The sequence below is a fragment of the Lissotriton helveticus genome, chromosome 10 (assembly GCF_964261635.1).
Source record: "Lissotriton helveticus chromosome 10, aLisHel1.1, whole genome shotgun sequence".
Taxonomy (NCBI): Eukaryota; Metazoa; Chordata; class Amphibia; order Caudata; family Salamandridae; genus Lissotriton; species Lissotriton helveticus.
The window spans coordinates 385,302,323-385,320,146 of NC_136071.1; the positions used below are offsets into that span (position 1 = coordinate 385,302,323).

General features: G+C 49.3%; 1 protein-coding gene across 2 annotated transcripts in view; it reads left to right on the top strand.

Moving 5' to 3' along the window:
- The window catches only part of ABCB8 (ATP binding cassette subfamily B member 8), a 518,839-nt gene that overhangs the window by 233,541 nt on the left and 267,474 nt on the right, over positions 1-17,824 (top strand). For both annotated transcript variants that reach the window (XM_078662778.1, XM_078662779.1), the window contains exons 8-9: positions 7,113-7,210; positions 16,207-16,312. In XM_078662778.1, the coding sequence (XP_078518904.1) occupies positions 7,113-7,210; positions 16,207-16,312 (204 nt within the window). The remainder of the gene's footprint in view (positions 1-7,112; positions 7,211-16,206; positions 16,313-17,824) is intronic.

The window sequence follows — 17,824 nt, forward strand, 5'->3', positions numbered from 1 at the left end:
ATTTATCAGATAGTAGTGGTAAGCATTTATGTACTCACAGAGGCAATAAATGGGAGACACACTCAAATAATAAATCTGAGTTCAATTTAGAAAAATATATCATATATTTTGTTTAAATTTTGATACCAAGAACTTCGTTATCAGGTAAGTATTTTTTCCCCCGTCTATACACACTATACGGGGAAGCACTGGCAAACGGTGCTCTACCGGACACGACACTACAGGCGCTGATAGTGTCATTACTGAAGCCGGGAAGGGACGCTTTGCAATTGGAGAACTACAGGCCCTTGTCTCTGTTAAATACGGATTCAAAAATACTTAGCAAGATCTTAGCGACCCGACTCTCACATTATATTCCAGATTTGATTCACTCTGACCAGTGCGGTTTTGTGCCGGGCAGAAGCACTGCCTTAAATCTAAGAAGGCTAAGTCAACTGATGGCTCACGATGCTGTGGGGTCGGAGTCTGAGGGGTGTATATCCCTGGACCTTAGACAGGCCTTTGACTCCCTTAGGTGGGACTATTTGTTCGCGGTGATGAGAAAATTTGGGATTCCCCCGGAATTCATAAAGTGGGTGACTCTGCTTTATCACAGGCCCACGGCGCGAGTACGGACCAACAAGTGTATCTCTGCCCAGTTTGAGATAGCGAAGGGTACACGACAGGGCTGCCCGTTATCACCCCTGCTTTTTATAATTGCCCTAGAACCCTTGCTGATAAAGGTGCGAACACTGGCGGCCGCGAAAGGGATCACCAGACTTAACACCCACCATATCATTTCAGCGTATGCAGATGATATTTTGTTGTTCCTAAAAGATGTCTCAGGTTCACTGCAACCACTGGCGGAGATCTTTAACGACTTTCATGGGTTGTCGGGCCTCATGATCAACGAGGCAAAATCCTATGGGTTTCATTTTCGCAGGACAACGGAGGAATCGCATATACACTTCCCGCCTTACCGATTCCAAATGGCGTCCACGACTTTCAAATACCTAGGCATTCACATATACAGACAAGCGCAAGACCTCTTGGACGGCAACCTCGGTAGGGCCCAAAATGCATTAAAGTCACAGGTACAATTCTGGACTACCTTGCCCCTGTCGGTGGCAGGCAAAGTGGCGATCTCTAAGATGGTGGTACTGCCAAGGCTGATATATTTCTTCACAAACTTGCCGATTCTAGTACCCATGTCCTTTTACAAAACCCTAAACACACTATTGACAGAATTGATATGGGGCACGGGCAGAAGACGCGTAAGCTTAGCCAAATTACAGCTTCCTGCGGACAGGGGTGGGATGGGAGTTCCGGACCTGATTGCGTATGGATATGCTTGCCAGCTTCAGTGGTTGGCGTACTGGCTGGCGGGACGTAATCTACAAGAATTGAACATGACGGAAGCGGACAGAAATAGAGGATATATTCACCGATTGCTGCTCCCGAAAGCCAAGGTGCCGGACTCGGCCTCGCCTCTGCTTCAATTAGCGATAAAACAATGGAGGAAGGCGGTCAAATACACGAACAAACTATCAACGTACGCACCCACGATACCACTGCTGGGGATTCCCTTAGGGAATGGGACATTAACAGAACGCAAACTGCGACCCTGGCATGATGCAGGCGTCCACGATATAGGAGATTTTTTCTCGGAGGGCCGTCTCTTGACAAATGCAGAATTCACCCGTTTACACCAGACACCGCGGGAGTTGTACATACAACACGCGCAGGTCGCTCATTACATAACTACTCACTGGGCTAGGACCGGGGCGGAACCGGACACGAATACACTATTCACTATGCAGTATCTTATGGGGTCGGGTGGCCACCTAACGAAATGGCTGACCAATGGTATCAGAACCAACAAAGCTGTTTCATTACGACCCCTCCGACTACGCTGGGAGGGTGATGCAGGGAGGAGTTTTAGCGACAAGGAGTGGGAACATATTCTGAAACTGCCGAAAAAAGTATCACGCAATCCTAAGTTCAAATTTATTCAACTAATGATTGTCCACAGAGCTTACTTAACCCCTCACAGAATACACACAATGTTCCCTGACGCATCGGGTTCCTGCCCCAGATGTAATCAGGATAATGCCGACCTGATACATATGTTTTGGGACTGTCCCAAATTGGGGTACTACTGGGTAACGATTCACCGACTCCTTACGGAACTAGCACCTGGTAGGCCTTACACGTCCTCTCTGTATGGAATGCTGGGGTTAGGTCACAAGGAGAAGAAGAGGAGTGTGGCTACTAGATTTGTGGACTTAGCGCTATTACTGGCAAAAAGATTAATAGCAATGAAATGGAAATCGGCCATACCACCGGCTGTAGAGACATGGAGTGGGGAGGTGCTGAAATGGGGTAAGGCGGAAGGACTGGAGCTACATAGGGAGGAACACAGGGGACTACGAAAGAATCCCATTTCACTAGAATGGAACACGCTATTACTGGAATTCGAAGAGGGACTTAAGGCGCGAGATGAAGAGGTATCTGCCTGGTAAACCATACCTGAAGGACTCGCATTACAGCATAACACGTAATGACCGACACGCATGACAGCACTCACATCGGTGTGCGGAACAAATACACAATGGTAGAGGTGCAGACCTTGTTAGCAAAACACAGCGAATGCATGTTGAAGTAGGAGACAGAGCGGAACAATGGGAAAGTACACTGAACGGGAGTAATGAGACATTGCCATTTGACGGTCTTTTGCATGAAGTGTGGTGCTGCAGAGGGTGGGAGGGGGGAGTTGCATTCACAGGAAAATGGAAAATAGAAACGTTATTTCTATGTTGTAATTGACATCATACTCGTGACAAGTTCCTATTGTCTTGAAATTTGATATGTGCGTTGATGTACCTGCTGAACCAATAAAAATATTTTCCAAAAAAAAAATCAGGTAAGTATTTTTTAAAATATTGAATTTCATAACTAAGCAAAATTGTCACTTAAATTCGTTTTTACGTGTAATGCTTTCCTTTGGGAGAAAAAAGCATATGGGGAATACAGGTACTTGCAGTAGGTTTCCAGGGGTCCCCTTCAAGACTACAGGTTGTAGGAGGGTACGTTTCAAAGTACTATCAACGGTGAGTTAACCTGCCCTTGGGCATCTGGGTGCAGAGGTGCTGTTCAGGTTGGTAGCGTTACGCACTACACCAAAGGAGAGTGGAGGGACCTAAAAACAGGCTGCACCCAGGGACTTGGGGACAAGTCTGGTAGCTCTCGATGGGGGGCTTGATTCACAAGGGTCCTGTGAGTAAGGCAGCACCATCGGTTTTCTGTACCCTGGGCTTGGACGCTCAGGTGCCGAGGGGTTTGGTGAACTGGGCTGGTGCAACAAAGGGCCTGGCAGTTGTCTGTCTCATCCTTTCAGGATGCAAAAATGAGGGCAGCAGGGCTGTTGAAGCCACGACTGGACTTAATCAGGCCTTGGTTGTTGCAAGGGGTCCAGTACCCCTGGTAGTGGTGCTGTGTGTCTCCGGTTGGTCCTGGCATCTTCTCACTTGGTGGAGAGACGGATCTGACCATCCAGAGAATGCTGATCTCTTCCTGGGTGGCAACTTTATTGGTATGACCAGCGAGCGGCAGTATGGTAAACTGGACTCTGCTGTTTCGATGCCTGTGGAATGCAGGGGAGTAGCTCCTCTACTCCAAGGGATACTGCTGTCAATTTGTGAAGGGCTGACAGACTACCAGGGTTCTTGGTACAGTTTCAACTGCAGGACGAGTCGGTTTCTTCACGATTGTCAAAACTGGTGCAGGAGGCAGGGTTTGGCGCCAAAAGTCCCCATCAAGTCTTTCGTTCTTGTTGTCTTCTTTGTTGTCTTCTTCTAGGTCCTTCATATGTAAGTGCTGGCATGAGAGGGGCCACCTGAATACTCAATTTAGGGGTGTAAGGCGGTAGTGACAGGTAGTAGCCAATGGGCTTCCTACCTTTAGGGTGACTACACCTCTATATGAAGTGGGCATAACCCTGATGCAGTGAGCCTAATTCCACAAAAACCAGTGATGGAATTCTTATTTTCGTGTTTACATCAGGTAGCCCACCTTTGGGTTGGAACTGCCCTGATGAGGAACATGCCTCTTTCTAGCTAATTTTCCTGCCTGTCCTGCTACCAAATAGACCGGGGCAGGGGTGGCATTTCCTCTATTAAGCGGGAAGCCTGGGTCACATATGAAAGGCGGCAGAGGCCTCTGAAGTCTTCTTCCTTAAAATTTTAATTACTTAGCCACCCGGTTTGGAGGAGGTGACAACACCTCCGGCCAGAGCAGGCATTGTTTTTCCCCTCAGAGAGCATGGGCTCTCACCTGCAGGGGTCATAAACCTGTCTGTGGTGGCTGGCTGGTCTACACCAATCAATCAGTACACTAGAGGATGATAGGTTTTCAGTGGGCACCTCTAAGGTCATCACTAGTCAAATACATCACTAGAATCAATGTGGGCTTAATAATACAAGATATTTGATACCAAATATCTTTAGTTTCAGTGAAGCCACCATGTAGCTGGGGACCTCTTATTCACCAGTGCTCAGTACATATACCCAAGATGGCTTCCCTGTTCACAGGCAATATCCAAGAATCGACATGGACATCACAGGGGGATATCTGCTCATACCCTCGTGTGTAACATAATGCACCCTGCCTTAAGGCTGTAGGAATGACTTGCTTATATTACATGCAGTGTCTGCAGGCATGGCACACCTCCTGTGTGCCATGTTGTGTCTTCACCTTTCTCTGCACCATGTTACACAGCCTGCAATGGCAGTTTGCATGAGTGCGGTGAGGTCTCCCTTAGGGTGGCAAATACATGCTGCAGTCCTTGAGAACCCCCTAAATTCCTCCTGCTCTAGGTACCAGGGGTACCAGTTGCTTGGGATATACGTGTGGTGCTAAAGATATTGCCAAGTGGGGCAACAATTGTACAGTTATTAGGAAAAGAGATCTGGCACTGGGAAACTGGATAACAAGAACCCAGTGCACGTCTGTCAAAATTGAATCAAATACCAGGCAAAAAGTGGGGGTGACCATGTCAAAAAGGGGTACTTTTCTACAGAATCTGAATGGTCTTTTTATATAAGTAGATACTTGCCCCAACCCACTTAAATCTCAGAAGTGGCTACCCCTACACACAAGATGTACCATGACACAAGTCATCATCACCAACTGACTGGACTACAGCAATGTCCTCTACGTAGGAATCCATGCACACCTTCTACTAAAGGTTGAAAAGGTGTGGCGCATCGGCCAGGGTGTGTGACTCCGGACTATGGGGTTCACGGTTCGATCCCCAGTGCCGGCGGCAGGTTAGCCCAGCACCATGTGACTCTGGGCAATAGCTTGCTTAATCTTCCCGAGGGCCCCTAGCGCCGGGACACCACTTCGGAGGTAGCTGTGCGCTTTACAAATACTGGTATTTCATTTTTTATTTATTTCATGTACTTAGAATTCAGACGATGAAGAATGCCGCAGCCAGAATCATCCTCGGCCTTCTCCGACGAACCAACATCACACCCCATCTCAGGAAACTCCACTGGCTCCCTGTACAGATGAGGTGCCAATTCAAGCTGCCGACCAACACACACAAGGCTCTATACAACCAAGAACCCGCCTATATTAACCACCACCTTAACTTCCACTAACCATTGTTCAGCTTCCCTTTAACTTGCTCTTACTCCATTCCTCCACGCATCTACCTAAGCAGAATTAGAGGACGCTCTGCCTCCCAAATTGCAGCAAAGACTTGGAACAACCTCCCGATGCAACTCCGGACCATTACCTCACTAGTGGAATTCCAAATAGCCTCCAAGACCTGGCTGTTCTAATAAGCCCACGGGGCTGCAAGCGCCTGGATACCCTATTGGGTGATTAGCAGCACTTTATAAATCCTGATTGTTTGATTGATGGAGAAGCCAATTACTGGCAAACCTGGAGAGAACGTAAAGTAGAAGCGGACTTGGTTTGTACATTGAAATAAATGGAATTAAAAGAACATTGCAAACATATGGTAGATCAGCAATGCAAACTTTCTTTTTAACCTCCAGAGAAAATATCATATTTTCTCACATTTACTACTGCTGCCAGCCTATTCACGAGCATTTCCCAGTAAGTGTGAAGCCTTTGTAGTTTTCAACAGGGTAGATCTCGATCACCTATCAAGAAATCCTGTAGTGCAACAGTAAAAAGCCCTAGGGCCACAATAGAAATATCCTGCTCCCCGCAATAGGGATTTTGAAATGGTCCAGAGTTTAATGCTAAAGTATATTGATAGGTTGAGTACCTCATAGAAAGATGTAGTATACCTTGCTCACCACACCTAGCTGATGAATCCCTCATGTTGATTTGTAGTAAACCTAGTAAGTGGAGGGCTGTACGTTTTTGCTCACATTGGTAGTTATAGTGAAGTAAACACATGCCCACTGAGAACTAGTTTGTCCCACACCCACACACCGAACATGTCACATAGGCCTTTTCTTCACGTGATAGGCTGAGTAACCTGTTTGCGACCGGGATTAACCAACAAAATTACAGCTGTCCTGTTGGATTGGGACAACATACATTACACCAAGCATTTGCTACGAAAGTAAGTTTGACTATGAAGGAATGTTGTATGGTAAAATGAAGCATTATAAGTAAATAGCACAGGAATGGATATGTATTTGTGTGGAAGCAAAGGACTGTAGAATAATATTGGTGTAAATTAAAAGGTCAGGTGACAGTTGCACTGTCAAGCCACACTTAAACAACCATGGAAGTTAATAACTACCCTCCTCCCATCTGTGCAGCTGCCAGAGAAAAAAACCTAAATTCTCTAGCTATCTAAGATACTTTAATAGCATTATAATGTCATATGTGTACCCCTGACAGTTCAAGCGCAGGATGCTGGATAAATAAAATGATCACACTGTGTGGACGGCAATCACTTTAAATGTGGAAGCAGACAACTTCTGTCCAATCAAAACATGTACGCCTGGCTCCCAACGTGAGGGCAGAGCCAAAGCCCATCTCTGGTGATGGCCCCATAATTGTATTGCAACAACTACGCTGTTAAGCCAGACCATAAAACAATGGGTTGTGACCTCTGTTACTGACGTTTCTCTCTTTTTCTCAAGGCTTTACTCTGCCGAAGTGGATAAATCGTGCCAGGCAAACGAAGTGCTGGGAGTGGGCATCGCAGTCTTTCAAGGACTCTCCAATGTCACCCTGAACTGTGAGTATAGCGTTCCTCTTCACCATCATTGTTAGGGTCTCCCTGATTTGTGTGTTTGTCAGATCTCCACACTATTGCACATTATTCATTAATTTGATGGCATCTAAAGAGCAAAAAAATTAGAAAAATCAAAGAAGAGGAGATCTCAGTAGAGCATATGATGGGATTGTAGAGGGACGAATGGACAAACTTGATGGGGATGGTGTTTTTCTTTTCCATCAAAACATATTTTTTTACAAACATTCTGTTAACTTTCAAGCATCTGCTCCAACACTGCACCTCACCTATTCCACATCTATTAATTTCCTATATTAATAACCCTAACCCGTTACGTATTCAGTCTCAATCATGGAAGTCGTCCACAGCAAATACACATAACCATAAAACAAAACTTATTAATTCCTACAAACATTTATTGCAAACTAAGGGCCTGACTTAGATCTTTGCGGACAGGTTTCTCCGTCAGAATGGTGACGGATATTCCGTCCGCTGAAATATAAATCCCATAGGATATAATGGGATTGATTTATATTTTTGGTGAATGGGATATTTGTCCTCATTGTGATGGAGTAACCCGTCCACTGAGATCTAATTCAGGCTGTAAGTTTTTGTTTCAGGAGTCAGTGACTGCAAAGCCAGTACCGGTAGCCCCATAACAAAATATGAAGGCATCACCAATTTCAGCAAAGTGAAAATTAAAAATGTACTTCATAAGCTAATGCTGTATGTCAAAAAACAACACTCACCTTTACTCAGATTTGTTGAATTCATTTGGAGAGAGCCCAGCTTACTTTTGAATAATCATTTGATCTCACAACTTCATCTGAGTCATTCTTTCTCTCTGCCAATGAACTATTTTTTCACCTACTCACTCGTCATCAGCCTTTCTCTATCTGAGCCATTCACATACACACACACACTTACATTCACAACCTGTTCACACACACTTCCGATTCATACTCTCACCATATCCCAAGTTTCCCCTTCACCACCGTTGTCTCTGTTCTATCCACACCTATCATGTCCACCCTCACTCACTCATCGTACACTTCTTCTCATCCACTTTCCACACTTACATGGCATCCTATCTATGACTTTGTCATCTACCCTGCCCACGTACACTCTTGCACCTCATCCAGTCTGATACCCTATTGCCACTCAGACATGTTCAACCCCACATCTTTCTCTCGTTTCCCACCTTAACTTCACCCTCACTATTTTTCTGTCCAACGTGTAGTTATTTGAATTCAGTGAAACCGAGAATGACGTAGTCACACATCCATATTCTATCGAGAGTATTTAGAATTATCCTATATTGTTCAGCCAAATGCTTTACAATGCTACTCCGAAGCATGTCCAAAAGCCATCAGGTATACATACGTTTACTATAGCAGAGGATCATTTTTTCTCCTCCTGGACACTATCAATAGGATATTTTCTTTATTACCTCCAGGTTCATTGAAAACACATCACTTGCCAAGGCCAAGGAGTCTCCTTCTTGGTGAGTTCATCATTGAGAGTGTGCTCTTGGAAAGGCATTACAAAAGTGGAGCTCACTGTCCTTAAAAGGCACAATGTTTTCCTGCCAGGTTACTCAGGAGTTTACCCCTAGCAAGTATTCCCCACAGCCTGTGAAACAATTGCTAAATCGACGGGGTCCCCTGGACCCTGTCTCTGATTTTACTGCCCTGAGGCATTTTAAGGCTACTTACCATTTTGTCTTTTTCACTTTATCAAGTGCTCCCACATCTCTGTAGGTTGCAGCACGCCCGCCCCGTAGAGGGACGGGAAGACCCCCATGATGAAGCATGACACTAAGGGATTCTTAGTGTGTGAGGGGTATTTTAAAAACACATAGTGTTTCCCATGACATTTCCTTGGGTTTAATCACAATTTTCCCACCACCTTCATTATGGCTTCCAACACAAGGAAGGATATATTGAAAAGTGGTAGAATCCCTTTGTTTAATTAAGCTCTGTATAGGAGGATGATTCTAATCTTACACCTCTTCACTTCACCTCTTTGATTTTTTTTGCTGCCCCTCAGTTACTCCCAGGCCTCTGTCCTCCAGCATGGACAGCCCTGCCAGAAAGACCGGCATGGGCAGGGGTAGGTGCAAAAGAAAAGCACTGTGGCACTTGGTGTATCTTTACAGCTGCTGTATGTCACATTGGGCTGGGCCAGCACACTGGGCTAGGATCATCAGCTAACACACCCCAGCCTAAGGGCCAGCCTGGCCGCAGGTGTATGCATGGGCATCCGCAGGGGGGGGTGCTTGCCCCCACCCTGGATCGCCGGTCTGCCCGTTGCTGGCCCAGTGACAATGTGGTATTATCACTCAGGCAGCGCACGTTGCTGTAGTGGACGCCCATGTGTTCTGAGCAGGGAGGCCGTCAACATTCCTTTTACGGATGCCTTTTGCCCCCTTAATTTTCACAATTACAGCAGGCTGTGCTATTCCCCTGCGAGAAGCCCCAGGAGTTTAAACGTTCTCTCACTTGAGGCCTCTCGCACTTCTCTTTGAACTCTAGAGGCTGCAGCAGCTCCTCCCCGACCTCGAGCAGGCTGTGGACAGGCCCATTGTCATTCTGTCAGCTGCTGATCATCACATAAAGAATGACAATGGGCCGTCTGCCTTTAACGTATCTTGCAGACATCCTACCAGTGTTTTTTAAAAAAAAATTAAAGAGTGTCAGCAAACACCGCCGCAGCAGCGTGGCCAGACACTCTGCTCCATGGGGGCCGGGCAATTCACAACAAAGCCTCATTAACAAGTAAATGGTCTTTTAAAGACCTGTGAAGTAGGCAGAGGGTGACAGACAGAGGGAGTGTGACAGAGGGAGGGAAACCGAGGGAGGGATACAGAGGGAGGGAGACCGAGGGAGGGAGATAGAGACAGACATAGGGAGACAGAGAGAGAGGGAGACAGGGCGGGAGACAGAGGCAGACAGAGAGAGAGGGAGGCAAATAGGGTGGGAGACAAAGGGAGAGAGAGAGGGAGGGAGACCGAGGGAGGGAGACCGAGGGAGGGAGACCGAGGGAGGGAGACCGAGGGAGGGAGACCGAGGGAGGGAGACTGAGGGAGGGAGACTGAGGGAGGGAGACTGAGGGAGGGAGACTGAGGGAGGGAGACTGAGGGAGGGAGACTGAGGGAGGGAGACTGAGGGAGGGAGACTGAGGGAGGGAGACTGAGGGAGGGAGACCGAGGGAGGGAGACAGACAGAGGGCGACAGACAGAGGGCGACAGACAGAGGCAGACAGACAGAGGGAGACAGACAGAGGGAAGGGGGCGACAGAGGGAGGGACACAGACAGACAGACAGGGAGACAGATAGAGGGAGGAAGACAGACAGAGGGAGGGAGACCGAGAGAAAGGGAAAGAGAGGGAGACAGAGAGAGAGGGAGACAGAGAGAGGTAGAGAGAGAGAGGGAGACCGAGAGAGAGGGAGACAGAAGGAGGGAGAGCGAGGGAGACAGAGGGAGGGAGACAGAGGGAGAGAGACAGGGAGGGAGACAGAGGGAGGGAGACAGGGAGGGAGACAGAGGGAGGGAGATAGAGACAGACAGAGGGAGACAGAGAGAGAGGGAGACCGAGGGAGAGAGAGAAAGGGAGGGAGACCGAGGGAGGGGGCGGCAGAGGGAGGGAAATAGACTGGGAGACAGATAGAGGGAGACAGATAGAGGGAGACAGAGGGAGGGAGGCAGAGAGAGAGGAAAAGAGAGGGAGCCAGAGAGGGAGACAGAGAGAGAGGGAGACAGAGAGAGAGGGAGAGGGAGACGGAGGGAGGGAGACAGAGGGAGGGAGGGAGACAGAGGGAGGGAGAGGGAGACAGAGAGAGAGAGAGAGGGAGACAGAGGGAGGGAGGGATACAGACGGAGGGAGAGGGAGACAGAGAGAGAGGGACAGAGAGAGGGATACAGAGACAGAGGGAGGGAAGGAGACAGAGGGAGACAGAGAGAGAGGGAGACAGAGAGAGAGGGAGACAGAGAGAGAGGAAGACAGAGAGAGGGAGGGAGACCGAGAGAGAGGGAAAGAGAGGGAAAGAGAGGGAGACAGAGAGAGAGAGGGAGACAGAGAGAGAGGGAGACAGAAGGAGGGAGAGAGATGGAGACAGAGGGAGGGAGACAGAGGGAGGGAGACAGAGGGAGGGAGACAGAGGGAGGGAGACAGAGGGAGAGAGACAGGGAGGGAGACAGAGGGAGGGAGATAGAGACAGACAGAGGGAGACAGAGAGAGAGGGAGACAGAGGGAGGAAGAGAGAAGGAGACAGAGGGAGACAGAGAGAGGGAGACAGATGGAGACCGAGAGCGAGGGAGACAGAGGGAGGGAGAGCGAGACAGAGAGGGAGGGAGACAGAGGGAGGGAGACAGCAGTAGGGAGGCAGAGGGAGGGAGACCGTAGGACGGAGGCAGAGGGAGACAGATAGAGGGAGGGAGACAGAGGGAGAGAAAGGGAGGGAGACAGAGAGACAGGGAGACGGACAGAGTGAGTGAGACAGAGGGAGACAGAGAGGGAGAGGGAGGGAGAGGGAGCCAGAGATGGAGGGAGACAGGGGGAGGGAGGGAGACAGAGACAGACAGAGATAGAGACAGAGACAGACAGAGACAGATGGAGGCAGAGACAGGGACAGATGGAGGCAGAGACAGGGACTGGGGCAGACAGGTAGAGACAGACAGAGAGACGGAGAGGGAGACAGACTGAGGGAAACAGGGACAGATAGAGACAGGGCGATAGAGGCAGAGACTAAGACAGACAGAGAGGGAGTCAGAGGGAGAGAGAGGGAGGAAGACAGAGGGTGGCAGAGGGAGGGAGAGAGAGAGGGAGACAGAGGGAGACAGAGAGAGGGAGACGGAGAGAGGGAGAGGGAGACAGAGGGAGGGAAACAGACAGCGGGCAACAGACAGAGGGCGACAGACAGACAGAGGGAGAGAGGGAGACAGAGGGAGGGTGACAGAGGAAGGGAGACAGAGGGAAGGAGACAGAGACCGAGGGCGACAGACCAAGGGCGACAGACGGAGGGCGACAGACGGAGGGCGACAGACGGAGGGCGACAGAGAGGGAGGGCGACAGAGAGGGAGGGAGACAGAGAGGGAGGGAGACAGAGAGGGAGGGAGACAGAGAGGGAGGGAGACAGAGAGGGAGGGAGACAGAGAGGGAGGGATACAGAGGGAGGGAGACAGAGGGAGGGAGACAGAGGGAGGGAGACAGAGAGGGAGGGAGACAGAGAGGGAGGGAGACAGAGAGAGAGGGAGACAGAGAGAGAGGGAGACAGAGGAAGACAGAGGGAGACAGACAGAGGGCGACAGACAGAGGGAGGGAGACAGAGGGAGGGAGACAGGGAGGGAGAGAGAGAGGAGAAAGACATAGGGAGGGCGACAGAGAGGGCGTCAGACAGAGGGCGTCAGACAGAGGGCGTCAGACAGAGGGCGTCAGACGGAGGGCGTCAGACGGAGGGCGTCAGACGGAGGGCGACAGACGGAGGGCGACAGACGGAGGGCGACAGACGGAGGGCGACAGACGGAGGGCGACAGACGGAGGGCGACAGACGGAGGGAGGGAGACAGAGCGGGAGGGAGACAGAGCGGGAGGGAGACAGAGCGGGAGGGAGACAGAGCGGGAGGGATACAGAGAGGGAGGGATACAGAGAGGGAGGGAGACAGAGAGAGGGAGACAGAGGGAGGGAGACAGAGGGAGGGAGACAGAGAGAGAGGGAGACAGAGAGAGAGAGAGGGAGACAGAGGAAGACAGAGGGAGGGAGACAGAGGGCGACAGACAGAGGGAGGGAGACAGAGGGAGGGAGACAGGGAGGGAGACAGAGGGAGGGAGACAGGGAGGGAGACAGAGAGAGAGGAGAAAGACAGAGGGAGGGCGACAGACAGAGGGCGTCAGGCAGAGGGCAACAGACAGAGGGCGGGAGACAGAGGGAGGGAGACAGAGGGAGGGAAACTAACAGAGGGAGGAGGGAGACTGAGGGAGCGATAGGGGGGGAGACAGAGGGAGAGAGAGGGAGGGAGATAGGGAGAGAGAGTGAGGCAGACAGAGAGAGGGAAGGTGAAGAGAGAGACAGACAGAGTGAAGCAGAGGGAGACAGAGAGAGAGAGAGGGAGGGAGAGAGAGAGATAGAGAGATGGACGGAGACAGAGATAGAGAGAGGGAGGGAGACAGAGATAGAGAGAGGGAAGGAGACAGAGAGAGAGAAAGAAAGATGTGTGTATGCCGTGTCTGGTGGCTCAGTGGATGAAGTCGTCCGCTGCAGGGGCATGTGTTCAACCTCATGGTCATAGTTGGTTTTTTTTTTGCTCTAGCCCCACCGCCCTCCCCCACTGACCCCACCCCCACCAGTGCGGCTCTCGGCCACAAACCACACTGTAAATTTGCCCCCCGTGAGAAAGTTTGTGAATACCCATGCTCCAGAACCACATCAACCTGCTTTAGAATTTTTTTGTTTTTTCCGGACATTTTTTGTTTTTCCCTCTGTTTTATTGTGCTTGCCAGGTCCTCTGCTGTGGCGCCTCACAAGATTTTCCTCTTCCCCCTATGGGATTCTTTGTTTTTTTAAGCTGTTTGTCTTATTAGATTTTTTTTAAATGTGTTTAGTACTTGTGCTCAATCATGTCGGAGGATGGTGATGAAGTTAAAATTTTGAACACCCCCCCCATCCCGGAAACATTTCTGCGGATGCCCATGGGTGGATGGTTACATTGTCAGGGTCCGAGAGGACTGGCACTGCTGGTGCTGGCCTGAAGCTGTGGAATGAGCTCTTTCCTGGTTAAAGAGAGATTCGCAGCACTGACCAGCTGAAGAAACTCCCAACTACTCCCCATTTTCCTACGGTTGAGTTTGAAAGCAGTGTAATGCATTCACGTATCTAACTTCCGGTTTTTCGTGATCTCTGAATAAGTGGTGAGTTTATCTCACAACAGATAGCAGCAGACGTGTGTGAGATACTGAGAAGGTCTGGGCTATTAATAAGAAGCAAAGCTCTGACGACAGCATGACAACAGCATGCGTGTCATACAAGACACTTCCCATTTCAGAAGATCATTGATGACTTGCCACCTCTTGTCACTTTTTGCTGAAGAAGCAGCGCCTGTAAGGAGTAGGATTTCGATGATGAAAACAGGAAAGCATTAGCACCAGTACATTCCCTGGAATTCGTGCACTAGAGGTAAATCTGTGCCTCTAGATATGGTAAATATGACACAACTTGAGTCTGGGCTCTTACTATCTGCCATGAACACGTTTACTGTTCTGGATGCACCAGGAGTTCAAAGATGGGGTCAGGATTGACAAAACAACCACACGCACAGGAACTTGAGAGAACCTAGTTTTCTGCTTATTCTGTGCATGTCGAAAGCCCTCCAGAATGTAGCCAGTTTGTTTCTATGAATCCCTGTTCATTGCTTATTACAACCGTGGTTTATAGTAACTAATGTCAACCTTATTGAATCCTGATTCTAGGTTGGATTCTAGTTCAAAGTCCCTCTATTCATTACTGGTACAGCCTGCTAAATCATGCAGCATTGTTTGCATTAGCTTGGGTGGATTCACCTTTGAGTACTGAAGAAGGCTAAGTTCACAAACTCATTGGGAGCCTTCGTTAAAAATGGCATATCTGCCTCTGTTGCTGAAGACCAGGGGCCGTATTATGAAAGTGCCCAGGGGGCGCAACGGGCGTTTGTGCCCACTTGCTTGCCACTGGGGCACTTTGGGCATTACAGAAGAGGCCAGAGACGCTTGTGCATCCCCCTTCTGTAATACCGATAACGCCCGAGCTCTTAAAGAGCCGGCGCTACCTTCAGAGGGCATTCCCTCCTTTGCATGGAGGCATGGCTGGCCCATACAAATGAGGAAATTCCTTTGCATCTGCGCCGCGCCGTGTTACAGAAGCAGGCGCAGAGGCAAAGACACTCTCAGGGTCCATATTACCTAAGGGCCCTGAGGGCACAACGGGCATTTGCGCCCACTTTGCGCACCCCCGGGGCACTTTGATATTACAGAAGGAGCTGCAGACGTGTGTGCGGTCCATTCTGTAATACGGATCGCGCTGGCGCACATAAAGTGTCAGCGCTATCTTCAGGGGCCATTCTCTCATTTGCTTGGGGACATGCCCCATGCTAACGTGGCAATCCTTTGCCTCTACGCCCGCACCGTATTAAAGACAAGGGCGCAGAGGCAAAGAAGCCCTCAGGAGGGGCACTGACAGTACTCCACCTAAAAGGTGGCACACTGTCAGTGTGCCCCCTGATGTCAGCCCTCTGGGGGGGGTAGGGGGTCCCACAAACTCCCCAGACATCCCCTTGCAGGCAGGTGCAGTCACTCATGCACCCATCTGCAAAGGGATCTCTAATCCCCTTTAAAAGTGCTGTGAAGGCACTGTGAAAACACGGAGCAGTTTCAAAGCAGCCACTCTGATTTTCACAGGAATGCGCTGCCCCATGGCAACACGAGTTTGTGGCTGCCCTGGGACAGTTCATTCCATGTAATAGGCTACACTGTCCCTGTTTGCGCCTGGCGGACCTGTTTTTCACATGAATGCGCTGCCCATAGGGGGCCGTACATTCATATTAATATCTTTATCGTCTAAAGCCTGGAATGCAATACCCAAGAACCTCAGATCCTTAAGTCAGGAAAGCCAGTTTAGGAAGCAACTCAAAACATGGATCTTTACCCTCCCAGATGATTATGTAATGGTTGTTATCTAGTTTCCTAATCATAACTCTTGCATACTGTTTATCTAGCGCCAGGATGCTCCTTCCGGAGCGATAGCTGCGCTTTACAAATACACAATACAAAATACAAATACAAAATATTGCGCATTTTCATTGTTTGCGCCGGGTGCACCTTTTGAAAGGTGCTCCCGGCACTTACAATGAAGATGCCCCTGTAGTGTAATACAGCCCCAGATGTTTTGACAAATAAAAATGTTTCTATTATTGAATGCAAGGAGGAAGCAAAGCATTTTCTCATGTCCGCCTTCCTGATTGTCTTTATCAGGCATTGTGCTGGGCACCATCTTTGCTGGTGGGTCGATGATGGCTGGAAACGAGATTTCAGCAGGTGACCTCATGTCCTTTCTGGTGGCGTCACAGACTGTTCAAAGGTGAGTTTGCAAGACCGAATCAGAGGTAAACGGGCGGAAACCACCTGCTCCACAATAATTGTGTAGAACAGTACCATACTTGACAGCCCAGACAATATTTCAAAGTGCGATTTGTGGTTGAAATTAAGACTGAGGAGAGGCACAGTACGGTAAAGATATTGCTCATGCTTGTGCATTGGACATAAATTCTTGTTGTGTGTTACTCTGCAATTCCCACACTTCCACCAAAGCAGGACAGAACTGAATGTGTAGCCATCAGCTCTAAGTGGAACACTCAGAACCAGCACTTGCTGAAATGCAGCTGGATTGACTGGGCACCCTGAGTCTTTTTTATCTTTTAATATCGTATATGAGCACTGCTACACTGCAATGTGAGGCAGTAGTTTTCAGAAGCTGAACCCTTGTCAGAAGTCTCTCAACCTCCTACCTGCATTAATATTTACCGGCGCAAGAACTGCAAGGTTTCCTTATTCATTTTGTGCATTGGAAATTCCTCTCTAAATGAACATCATGTTCGCCCTACTCTAGATTATACATAAAATATAGTTCTGGTCCATCCTAAGGTATATAAATAACTAGAACATGCTTTCTGATAGATACATCTGCCGTGTGGATTCCTCACCTTGTGAATATCCCCCTTGCGTCAGCAACATTCGGAAATTCTTTTGTAGCTTCGCGCCGACGTGGATCCGGACGTCACAGAGGCACGGCATCGCACGCGACCCCGCTGACGTCACCGGCGCCTATAACAGGCCCACGCCGGCGTGATGACATCAGTTCCCTTTTTTCCGCGTCGTCGACGCTAACGGTTTTCAGGGATCGTGTAGTAGCTTACAGTAACTTTGTTACTATTTCCTTATATTTGTGTCTTTGTTCATTCTCTTCGGAATGTCGTCGAAGAAGACTGGGTTTAAAGCCTGCGGTGAATGTGGCAAGACCATGTCAATCACCGACCCTCATGAATGTTGTGTCTGGTGTTTGAGCTCCGACCATGATGTCGAGGACTGTTCCTGCTGCAAGAAGATGACTCCGAAGGCCTTGAGAGAGAGGGAGACAAAGCTCCTCGTGGCGAAACTCAAGAGCAAGAAAGCCAAGAAGTCATCGAAATCTCGATCTCGCCGATCGAGGTCGAGGTCTCGTTCGAGGTCGCACTCGGAGTCATCCTCGGCTCACGCTTCGAAGTCATCGAGGAAGAAGCACAGGAAGAGGACCCATGAGTCACGTCATCGCTCTGGGAAGGACTCTGGCTCAAGACCGAAGTCCCAGGTCAAACTCATGGGTAAAGAAGTGGAGGTTTCGGAGTCTGAACACGAAGAGGCTTCGCATCCGGATTCTCCCGAACCTCAAGAACAGGTCCATTCTCCGATGCCAACCAATCCTTCTGGTCAGGAGGATGAAGGTGAGGAGCAGGGGGCTGGTGGAGCCGAAGTTCCGGCACCTGATGGTTCGTCGACTCCGGTTCCGGCGCCCGAAGAAGAGATCGACGTCGTATCGACTCCGCCTCCCCAGGAA